General features: G+C 39.1%; 1 protein-coding gene across 9 annotated transcripts in view; it reads left to right on the top strand.

Moving 5' to 3' along the window:
* Positions 1 to 12,370, top strand: part of LOC100301959 (uncharacterized) — a 206,519-nt gene that overhangs the window by 175,764 nt on the left and 18,385 nt on the right. For 8 of the 9 annotated variants that reach the window (NM_001161394.2, XM_018237140.2, XM_041577606.1 and 5 more), the window contains 6 exon segments: positions 265 to 409; positions 1,720 to 2,691; positions 6,337 to 6,492; positions 7,714 to 7,872; positions 9,716 to 9,859; positions 10,769 to 10,829. In NM_001161394.2, coding sequence (NP_001154866.1) covers positions 265 to 409; positions 1,720 to 2,691; positions 6,337 to 6,492; positions 7,714 to 7,872; positions 9,716 to 9,859; positions 10,769 to 10,829 — 1,637 coding nt within the window. 9 annotated transcript variants of the gene reach the window in all.

Here is a 12,370-nt window from a genome sequence, read left to right as displayed (position 1 = left end):
TGAAAGCTTTTGGGAAAATAATCCCTCCAAAGCAAACATTTGTTATAGGGGTTGTTTTAAAGCCTCAGGCTGAATAACCTTTAGTTAGATCTACACTAAATGTAAGCCCATATCCAGCATGGCATAAACATAGGAAAACACAACAGTTGGAATTCCCTAGAGCAGGGCTATCTTCTGTTTATAATCTGAGTGTACTTGTTTTGTCAATGAATGTACATGCTTCCAAGTGAACTTAAACAAGACTTGCCTTCTTCTTTTACAAAGGTCACAGAAAAAACAAAACACCATAAACACAACCATCTGCAATGGGAATGCTGGCGCACCACCTGCCCAGTGCAGTGTCAACAGACAGAATAGCGTTCCTTGTAAAAAAACAGGACCCCTGCCTTCCAGCCTGGACGATATGAAGGTAAGAGAGCTTTCACTGTCTGCTGTCTGCAGTCAACTCCAGGAAGGGGACAACCAGATGTTTTTAGCAGGGAGAATGGGGTATGCTCAGAAATGAGCCACAAGTTTACCATGTTTTCCATGACTATGTACTGATAATACAGTATCAATGGGAATAATAGTAAGGAATGTGGGACTGCAGGTACAGTAGGGCAAACATCATTAGGGTGATAATATGCAGTATTCTTAAGCTTGTAGCCATTAAGCTGTTGGAGGGCTTTAGGTTGGACAGTCCTACGTTATAAAGTTTCCCTCACAAGTTCTGTTTTGCCATAGGCTTACCACAACCAAAGATGTCTATGCCCTTGTGCCATACACCAAGCAGACTTATGTGAGGTCTGCATTCAGGGCTGTGCATGTTATTTTTGGATCTGCTTTTGGCTTTTCTTTACAAATCAAGTTCTAATTGTAAATAGTGGATATTGTATTTCAGTCTTTGATGTCTCTGTATTTTTAAAGGAGAACTAAACCCCCCATTGTGATAAGTCCCCACTGGCCCCCATCCCTGCCTCCCCCCATCACAATCTTACCCCTGAATTCTGTCCCCTCTAGAAATAGTGACGCACATGCAGAGTGAGTGCAGCGGAGCTCACGGGTTCCATCTTCTTCTCTTCACTAATCTTCGTGAAATGAGCGGCATATTGGCGCATGTACAGTTGGGAAAATCTACCGATTTGTGACAACTGTGCATGTGCCGAAAGAGGCGGAAATTGCTGAAGGGAAGGAAGAAGACATGAAGCTTACTGCTGGCGCCTGTGAGCTTCGCTGTGCTCACTCTGCATGTGCGGTCTCTATTTCTAGAGGGGACAGAATTCAGGGGTAAGACTGTGCAGGGGGAGGCAGGGAGGAGGGCCAGTGGGGACTTACAGTATCTCAATTGGGGGTTTAGTTCTCCTTTAAATATGTATATAGATATATGAGTGAGAGCTGATGTGGGACTGCATTGCATAGTCACTTACTGATTTGTTTAGCCAACACAAAGCTGTTTTTGTCTTGACGCACAGCCAAAAGACAGTTTTTGCTCCAGACTGCTCTCTTGGTCACTTTATACAGTGACGTGCCTTGCACTAAACACGCATTGCACGCAGTATGTGTCAAGAGCCAAAAGCCATATTGACCCTCAACTATAAAGCAAAAGTAGCTTTCTCAAGCAGAAATTAATTTAGACAGGCCTTCTCCTTAAATAAACTGCACAGGCATAACATTATCTCAAGGCTCTTGTCTGCATTTCTTGCTCAATGTCACCTCTGTGTATGTGTTTTGGCTCTTTAGGTTGCTGAACTGAAAATGGAGTTAAAGTTAAGGGGCCTGCCTGTGTCTGGCACAAAAATGGATCTTATTGAACGATTAAAGCCATTCCAGGACTTCAGCAGCAATGGCGTTTCCCCAAGCAGTGCCAACACAGTGAATATCACTAACCCTGCCTGCAATACAACAGATGATGCTACAACAGCCTTTTCCACTTCTGCATTAATAAACTCCAGCAGTCCAACACCTAGTGTTTCTATTGGCAACAACCAAACCATGTTAGATGGCATTAATTCACCATTGCCCATGTCCCCTACACCTTCAGAACAGTCCAATTTCAGCTCAGAAGATACTAACATAACAGACACTTTTGCGGAAATTCTGACAATGATGTCACCATCCCAGTTTATGAATACTTCACCTTTAAAAGTAAATGAGGACAGCATGGGAGCAACCCCTGGAAACACACCAAATGTGGAATTGGATGCTGTAGAGAAAGACCGAAAGCTTCAGGAAAAAGAGAAGCAAATCGAGGAGCTCAAGCGTAAGCTGGAGCAAGAGCAGAAGTTGGTGGAAGTACTGAAGAAGCAGTTGGAATTGGAGAAACGTGGCCAACAACAGCAGCCATGTTCTAATGTCCTGCTAAAAATGGAACCAAAGCATTTCAACCTTCAGATAAAAGAAGAGACTGAAGCACCTGATTGTCAAAACTCTAAGCAACCTGTTGGGTCAGGTGGACAAATCCTAGGGCAAGCTACTGCTGCTACCATTTCCCAGAATATTATTGCCAACAATGCGGTTGTTATTAAGCACGAAGTACCTTTAGCCAAACCCGAGCATCAGAATGTTATCCAACAATTTTATGTAACTTCCCAGAGGCCTCCTCAGACTGCAGTGGTGGCACAGCCCCAGGCATTGCTAGCCACACAAACGGCACAGCTTCTGCTTCCACTCTCCATCAAAGCTGCCAATGGAGTGCAGTTGTCCATGGTTCAGGTGTGTAACTGGAATAAGTAAGAATAAGAAAGCCTGTTTCTACAGGATCATTTCTACAGTCTTTTATACAGCAGCAGCATCATCTGTCTTATCTTCTTCTCTTGTCCTTGGTCCTTTTATTTTGCCTCTTAATATGTGTTTGAAACTTAAACCAATATTTCCAAAGTATGATGGAGGACATATACCACAGGAACAGTTCCCCTTTAGCTATGGGTAAATCAAGTGAAACAAATTGGATAGTGTGGGAAGAATGCAGCATAGAAATGTCTGGGTAGAAGATATATAGTGAATAAAGTACCCCCTCTTGTAAAATATAAGGATATTATAAGTTACCGAGGAGTTTCATGACCATATAAAAACACGAGGCCGAAGGCCGATTGTTTTTATACAGGGCATGAAACTCCGAGGTTACTTCTAATATCCTCATATTTTGCAACAGGGGGTACTTTATTTATTATAATACACAAGTTTTAGTGAGTCACGTGACAGAAATGACATCACTACTCACCGTTTATAACTGATGACATCAGAACTCACCGTTTATAAGGATATAATTTACAAGATATTCATGGCTTTTGTGTATTATAAGGGGTTATTTACTAAATTCTTATGCAAAAATCCCAAAAAATTTGTGATAATTTTTGTTATAAAATTGGACTTTGAAAAAATCACAAATTTTTCGGAATTTACCAAACCAAGGATGGAAAAGTCCAAATCAGAAAATCCAGTATCTCAGACCTGTCGAGGTTGCATGTAAGTCAATGGGAGAAGGCCCAATGATTTTTTGATAAGCGTGGGTTTGTGCTATAAGCATAAGAAAAGCATAAGAAATTGGTGTTTTCAAGTGAAAAAAATCGTGAATATCTGTTTTTTTCCGCAAAGCGAATTTTTCGGGAAAAATATAATTATAAATAATCAAAAAAAACCTGAGCGGATTTGATGTGAGTTTGTAGCAGAAAATGTTGAGATAAAATCGGACTTTGATAAATAACCCCCATGATGTCTAGGGATGCTATTACTTCACCTCAAAACATTCAGCAGAATCCCAAACCCTGCAAATAAACAAAATACCCCATAAAATGCTCTACATGTTAAAATATTGTGACCTTCTGTTGTCTAGTGGTCTCACATAATATTAAGGGTTCGTATGTTGACATTTTGGGGGATTTTGGTAAGTTGCACCTGCAAATTTGTGTTCTGTTCAGGATTTTGACGATTTTTTTGTTTTGATTTGTTTTTCAGTGGAATCCTAAATTTTAGACATTATACCTAGGCAAACTCAGTATTTCATTATTCTCCTGCAGTCTGCTTGCACTGGCCAATTCTTTTCTCTTAAAGAAACAGTGACATGTAGTGACATCATTAGGGATTCAACGAATCCCACAACTTTTTAGCTGGATTCGTATTTGACCAAATACTAGTGTCTGACTGAACTCAGTCCCACATTCTTCCTAATTCCAAATTTCTGGCTTTCAGGGATAATAGATCTTTTCCTTAATTTAGGTCTTCATGCCTTAAGTCTACTAGAAAATCATGTAAACATTAAATAACCCTAATAGGCTGGTTCTGCTTCCAATAAGGATTAATTATTTATTTGTTTGGATCAAGTAGATTCTAATGTTTTATTATAACAATGAAAAAGGAAATACTTATTTAAAATTTGGATTATTTGCATAAAATGGAGTCTACGGGAGATAGTTACATAGTATGACCTTTCCATAATTCTGAGCTTTCCGGATAATGGGTTTCCTGATAACGGATCCCATGACATATTTTATGCTTTATTTTGTTGATGATAACAATTGAACATGAATGGGATCTGGCACCTGGAACCCCCTTATACCGTTCTTCCAAGACTGAGGGGGCTTCATTGAAAACTCTTTTGCCACTATTACACTGAAGCTAATGGATAATATTTGTCTGACAATTTCGACCGTAATGCTTGGCCTAGTGTCAGTTTAGACAGCCTCTGGTCCAGATTGTGGGAGATCAATGAAACCTGTCCAGTTTGAGATGCAACATTCATGTTGATTTTCGTCATTTCAGTTACTATTGTCTCCAATAAAAAAATACATAAAAATAAATATATATATATATATATATATATATATATATATATATATATATATATATATATATATATATATATATACACACACACACACACATATACACACACATACAAACAGGTATGGGATCTGTTATCCAGAGTGTTCGGGACCTGGGTTTATGGGTAATGGATCTTTCCATAATTTGAATCTTCGTACGTTAAGTCTACTAGAAATCATGTAAACATTAAATAAACCCAATAGGCTGGTTTTGCTTCCAATAGGGATTAATTATATCTTAGTTGGGATCAAGGTACTGTTTTATTATTACAGAGAAAAAGGAAATCATTTTTAAAAATGTGGATTATTTGTATAAAATGGAGTCAATGGGAGACATCCTTTCTGTAATTCGGAGCTTTCTGGATAACTGGTTTCCAGATACCCGATCCTATATACATATATACACACATATATACCCTGTTGTAAAATATAAGCATATTATAAGTCACTGAGGAGTTCAGGTCAAGTGACGTATCCAAATAGTGCCAAGAATCTTGTTGATTGTTATTTATACTGTAAATTTAAATCATTCACATGCTTAAAAGTAAGCAAGTTATTCATGCATTTATAAATAAATACTGTGCAATTACTAAGGCAGCAGAACTAGAGTGAGGAAGGGCTGCTTTTATTCTGGGAATGGGGAGGTAAAGTGATAAACTAAACAGTATAAAAATAATGAGTGCCAGAAAGGAGAATGGAGTGCAGATGAAACCCACACCTGCTTTGCATGGCCTGGGGAAGGGGGCATTAATGATCCAAGTGTGCAACTCACTGCTCTGTCTCTAGCAGCCACCTCAGGTTATTCATCAGCAGAGGGCACTTTGTTCCCCACTTATGTGATGAACCTCAGTTATGCCCGTTCAGTAACCAATAGCAGTTGCATTTTCTCATCTGATGATGTTATAGGACGGTTATTGACACAGGGAAATCGATGCCACTGAGAATATTTCTCTTATAATCTACAGTCTGGTCATTTCCCTATGGGACCAGACTGTAAATTATATCCTTATAAACGGTGCGATCTAACGTCTGAACACGCCGCTTATAACAGGGGTCCCCGGCCGCCGAATTTGACGCATCACGTCCGAATTTGACACTGTCGCGTTCAAATTGAACGCCGACGAGCCCGAATTGGACGCCGGCGCACCCGATTTGGACACCGGCAACCAGAATTGGACGCCGACCCCCCTCCCAACATTTCAAACAAAATGTAGATTATAACGCATAATGTACCCCCTTCTGTAATTTATAAAGATATTAGAAGTCACCTCGGAGTTATGTGACCTGTATAAAATCACTCAGCCTTCGGCCTCGTGCTTTTATATGGTCACATAACTCCTCGGTGACATAATATCTTTATAAATTACAGTAGGGGGTACATTATCCACTATATAATTGCTGACTATCCTAATTCAGACCAGTGAAAGGGGGCGCCTTGAGAATGCATATAACCCAAAGCATGCATATGTGCACAAGTCTGCAACTGCCCAGCAGTGGATGGTTATATGATTTCTGTACTTTTCTTTTGCACTTTAAGGCACAGCCACATACTGTAAATCCAGCTCCAGCTCAGCTCTCCACTGCAGCAGCCACCACTACAACTCTGCTCTCTGCACCACCCAAACAGTCGGCACCTCCGACACAAGACAAATTCACACCGCACTTGCTGAATCAGAACCAGCAAATCAGAAAGGTTAGTTACAGTTAGTTAGTAACAAGAATATGATTGGATGAAGTTATACATGATTATTAAAGCTATGGGGTTACTCTCTGTGTTTAAAAAAAACACAGAGCGGTATAGACTTACTGTTAGTTGAAAAAGGAGTCCAGGTGATATAAAAAGTAGAAAATCTTTATTAGGACATATTCAAACCTAACGCATTTAATACCAAAGGTGGACACTTAAGTAACACAAAACGTGTTAAGTTTGAATATGTCCTAATATAGATTTTTTTATATCACATGGGCTAGTAAGTGCCCACCTTTGGCATGAAACGCGTTAGGTTTGAGTATGTCCTAATAAAGATTTTCTACTTTTTATATAACCTGGGCTCCTTTTTCAACTAACAGTAAATCTATCCCGCGTTTTTATTTTTTTTTTTGCTTGAATACATTAAATCACATGGCCCTTGGACTGGGGGTCTGCTTGGGATTAGACTACTGTGAATGACTTTTTTAAGGGAATAAGGAATTTTTTTGGAATCTACATTTATCTATGGACAATGTTCCAGAAGTAGAGGCACACACACCACAGCGAATCGGTTTATTTGTTGGGATGCACTCTGCGTTCATCAACATCAAACAATGTCCTGTTATTCTTGAGCCTAATCGTGAGCCCTGTGTCAGCTCCATTTTTTACATCATTGTCATTGTAAAGTAATCCAGCCCTTAGACATGTGTTACTACAAATATTCTTCCCGCTGCATGTAAAAAGTTGCATTTGGCTAATTTAGTGCCCTGGCACCTGCAGTGCTACCACTGTCATGTGATAAAATGTTCTCACTCGTATATGGGGTCAGATCATCAAAAATCATTTGAATGGGATTCTCATGAAACAGCTGATTTGCATGGTTCCCCAGCCATTGTCCCATGGTCTGCATTTTCAGGTGAGACACCGAGATAGATGGTTTCCAATGAGAATTCATGGCACTTAACAGTGATTTAACTGATGAAAATAATGAGAATGGTCAAAGAGCCACGTTTGCCTTTCCCTTTTATGTTCTAATGTGCACTGCATCACTTTAAGTATATTGTAACTTGTCCAGCAGAGGGCGATAATGTCTTGAATTGTAATTTGCATTACTAAAGGGTTTAAAACATATAATAAATACAGCATAAATTACAAGTGTTGGGGGCTTTGTGGGCAAATATGTCAGTATTTTTTGTGTGTGATTTTGGACTTTATGTATTACAGCTTTGTCCGTCTGCAACATCAGGCAACGTGTTTTCCTACCCGCAGAATCCAGTTACTGCAGTTCCACAATCCTTCAGCGCTAGTATATCAACTAGTGCCCAGCCACAAAGAAGCACCCAGCTTACTGCTGTGCAGAATGGTCCCACATCTCTTCATGAGGTTAGCACATATTATCTGTGTGATAATGAGCAGAGTGCAGTGATTACTGTTTGCTCCTGACCTGCAAGCAACTGTTACCAGGAAGCTTGCAGCAGAGCAGTTTTCATTCAGGAGTGACCTGCAGCAACATGTATTGATGTCAAGGGGAAAAAGCCCTTAGCTGAACTATGTGACAGTGCCCTTAAAAACAATCTACTGTATGTTGAGTCCATGTACTTAAGAAACATATGCCAGCATCACATGTGATGAACACAAGCTTCATATTTTGTGATTCCTGCAAAAACAGAATATAACAACCCATAATAAGGTTTAATATGTTATATCCAGCTCAGAAAGAATGAAAGCTAAAGCGAGTTTAGAGGTTAACTGACACAGTTATTGGAAATGAAGTGCAGAGTTCTAGGAAGAAAAGAGCAGGCCTTATCATTTCCCTTTGAGCTATAGCACATAAGATCTTTAATTGCAGAGAATTGCTTCCCATTACGGGTGAGTAGCCTTTTGACGAGGAACTGTTACTAGAAAAGGCTCCGGTGATTGTTTTCAGTGGTTACTTGAATTTCAGATCCACTGAAATGAATATGTTTCATGCGACACAACCCTGAGGAATATATCATATGGGGCATTTTTGTCACCGCTGCCTTTCCTGGTGAGTGATGGGAATATGTTCCATTGCAAACTGCAACAATATAGCCCAAAAATGTGCCCGTTTGAATTTTTGGTAGATAAATATAGAGTCTAGGCAGCCTGAGGAGGCAATGCTGGCAAATGAAACACTAAGGAGTCAATTAATGTTCGTATTGTGTTTGTTTCCCCAAATCATTTTGGTTAGTGCTAAAAATAGTGGATTATACTAATTACTTTAAACCAAGAAAAACACTAAAACTAAATGTTGCCATCTTTAGGATTTTGGGGTCAGTGTATTTGAGCTTTTAGAGGGTTTAGTGGGGGTGTTTAATTTTTAACTGCACAAAAAATAGAGGATTTTTAGGTTTTTATATTAGTATTTGGAGAAGTTCGTATTGTTATTCATTCATGCTTTTAATATTAGACTCAGTAATCCCTCTAATTCCTTCTCGATTATGATTCTAATATCCCCTGCCATAGACACATCACACAAGACTAACCGGAATGGACATTTGGGGTCCAGTCCAGTTCTTGAGTTTAGCATTTTTACTCTGCCATAAGCCCTGGAAAAACTGACCTTCTTGAGAATTTGGCAGCCAGGCATATTACTGCGCTCCTTTTCCTATCACTTCAGCAGGGTGCCCATATTCATTCTGATCTACATGATCTCTTTTGGATTTAGAATAACATTTCTCACTGCAGGTCATGCCTTCTGGTACCGCACTATTTGCTTGTTATTGTTTATATTTGTTTTGGGTGTTTACTAAAGAATGTTAAATATGCTAAATACCCCATAGACGTTTAGTATAGAAAGATCTATGTGTTCTAAGAGGAAATATAGAGAGTAGGCAGACCCTTCGGGGTAGTATTTGGGCCAGAGTAGGTAAACAAAATGGCCGTCACTTCAAGCATGGTTACAACAACTCGGCTGTAGTGGTTTTGATATCATTTCTAGCATTGTACTAGTGGGTGTTTTGACCGGTAACAGCATAGCTAGATTTGGCTTTACTTGATTAATACGGAGACACAAAATATTGGAAGGTATTTATCATAGAGATTTTGTACATGAAAAGAATTCCAATGCACAATTAAGTATGTTATCCCTAAAGCAGATAAACATAAGCTCTTTTTTCTACATTGCTGTTAAAGGAAGAAACCCTAGAGCTTTCAGATATTTTTCAGTTGCTGAAACAGAGATGTATACTTTTTTTCTATACAGAAGTCGTCTACACCTCCCCAACTCCAACAGTTCATTGTACAGCAGCATCCATTGTTCAGCAGTCCTACCACTAAATCCAAGGACCCTCCCCGCTATGAAGAAGCCATAAAGCAAGCTCGAAACAATCCAGCATCGCAGCCAGAGGTAGGTTCTTTCTAATGGAGCGACAATGGGAATATTGTCACTGCCAGAGCATTTTATTGTTTAAAGTGTTAGGGACAAGGGGATCCTTTCTTATAATCCATATAAATTGGAAAGTGTTGCAACGCTACTTAATTAGAATTTAAGAATTCCACGTGTGTCTGCCAATGGCCAAGTGGCACTATTCAAGTGTTAGTAGGGATTCCATGTAACATTCTGATATATTAATTGTAGACATTTCTACCATGAGTAATAGCTTAGACCAGAGTTTATTGCCCCTCCTTGCCCCAGTCTGTGCAGTGGAGGAGAGGGGGTGGCTTCATGTCCTTTCAATCTCGCAGCCCTAAATGTGTCTCTGCCCCTGAGAGTCTATTATCTGTTAACTAGGGATGCAAGTGAACCCCTATCAGGGTTTGCTAATACTGAACCAAATTCATACCCTTCATCTGCACTGAAAAATCAGGTGCACTGATGGAAAGATCCAATGTATGCAAAAAGTGTATGCCTGAACTGGGGGTGTTATATTGGGTTTGGATTCTGTTCACCTAGCCTCTTGGATTCAGCCAAATCCGAATCCCTGCTGAAAATAATCCGGGATTCAGTGCAACCCTACTGTTAACATCACCTTTTGAAACTTCAGTTGCTGTTGACATTCCTTGCTCCTCACTGAAAAGGAGTCCTGAGAGCAAAAATATTTATTTTTAAAAATGCTTTTTTATACCTTGGTAGCTGTTGGCTTGTATTGTAAATTAGAATATTAAACAATGACCGTTTTCCAGTAACTGTTTTCCAAAAAATAGTACATTCTTGAAGTTCTCCTTGAAAACGGCAGAGCAGGTGCATTTAGCTCACTGTATCTTTGAGAATGCTGCTTAGGTTGCTTTATATTCATCAAGCAGTGTCTGTTCCCAGGTATCTAATGCGCACAGCCAGCAGATGGATGACCTGTTTGACATTCTCATTAAAAGCGGAGGTAAGCAAAATTGGGGTTATTGCCATTTGGTACCTAGTGATTACAATGTGTTTATTAGACCTTTATAAGCAGGTTAAAACTTGTATATGTCCTTCATTTATGTATAAGTTCTGAATAAGCATAAGGACGGATCTCATTGGTCTGTTCTTAAGCTAACATACAATAGACATTAATGATCCATTCTTTGAATCTATTAAACATATTGTTTGGAAGGCTGGCTGTTAAAACAAACATTGGAAAGTACCTACTACACTGCATTCTCAACCAAATATGATGGAAAATTGCAGCAGACAAATTATCTATAAGCATGAATCTCTCAAAACAAAAGCCACTATGTACATTCGGTGGCAGAACACAAACCCCAAGGGTTTAAGTCCATTGCAGTTTGAAATAACAAAAAACTGGTTTACTCCCTCATTCCCCTTTATGGGACAACTAAGCCTTCTATGAAACAGCAAAACCGGATCACTTCATGCATTGGCTGAAAGCAGTAATAACCCAATTATATATGTCAAAACACTGCACCTAGCTTTTTATTCAGCAATTCAGTTGCTAGGGTCCAAATTACCCCTAGCAACCATGCACTGATTTGGATTAGAGACGGGTATATCAATAGGAGAGGGTTGGAATAGAAAGATGAGCAATAAAAAGTAACAATAAATCTGTAGCCTTACAGAGCATTTGTTTTTAGAGGGGGTCAGTAACCCCCAATTGAAAGCTGGAAACACAATAAGAAGGCAAATTATTAAAAAATTATAACTGAAAAAATTAAGGTCAGTTGAAAAGTTGTTTAGAATTAGCTATTTGCTGGAAACAAACAAATAGGTACCGGCACTCAAGGTAATTACAACAGGGGACAAGCCCCTTGTGTGTTTATTTGCGATCACATGACAAAGGAGGGACGCCCCCTAAATGTTGTGACACAAATAAACTCACAAGGGGCTTGTCCCCTGTTGTAATTACCTTGAGTGCCGGTACCTATTTGTTTGTTTCCAGTAATTAGTAGGGGAGCGCTGTCTTCCCAGGGTCTGTGCACCAGGTGGACATTATATTGAAGGGCTCAGTGTGCGCTTGATTCTTCTGCTAGAATTAGCTATTCTACATACTAAAATTTAACTTAAAGTTGAACCTGTTATAGGCTGCATCAGGAATATAATTAAATCTTAAATTCCGCTATAAAGTATCAATAAGCCCCCTCAAGGGGTAATCCACATGTATCTCTTAATTGTGCCCAAGTCCACGTTCTCTCTGCCTCTGATGTGTCAACTCTGATGTGAGAATGTAGATTAATTCAAAGATGATATGTGATATAGTTTATTGTATATCATATATACAGTATATATATAACCAATATATATATATATATATATATATATATATATATATATATTGGTTTAAACATACCTATTTTGAAAACTATTCCCTGGGGGATACAAACTCAAAAATGGTCAAACACAAAATGTTGTGCTGCAAACCCTGTGTTATATACAATGCTTCACTGTATGGGGGTAACAGTGCTGACATTTCCATTCATGTAGTCT

Source organism: Xenopus laevis, chromosome 9_10S (genome assembly GCF_017654675.1).
Source record: "Xenopus laevis strain J_2021 chromosome 9_10S, Xenopus_laevis_v10.1, whole genome shotgun sequence".
In the NCBI taxonomy this organism is placed as follows: domain Eukaryota; kingdom Metazoa; phylum Chordata; class Amphibia; order Anura; family Pipidae; genus Xenopus; species Xenopus laevis.
Note: the sequence above shows the minus strand (reverse complement) of the source record. Positions and strands in the feature narration are given on the sequence as shown.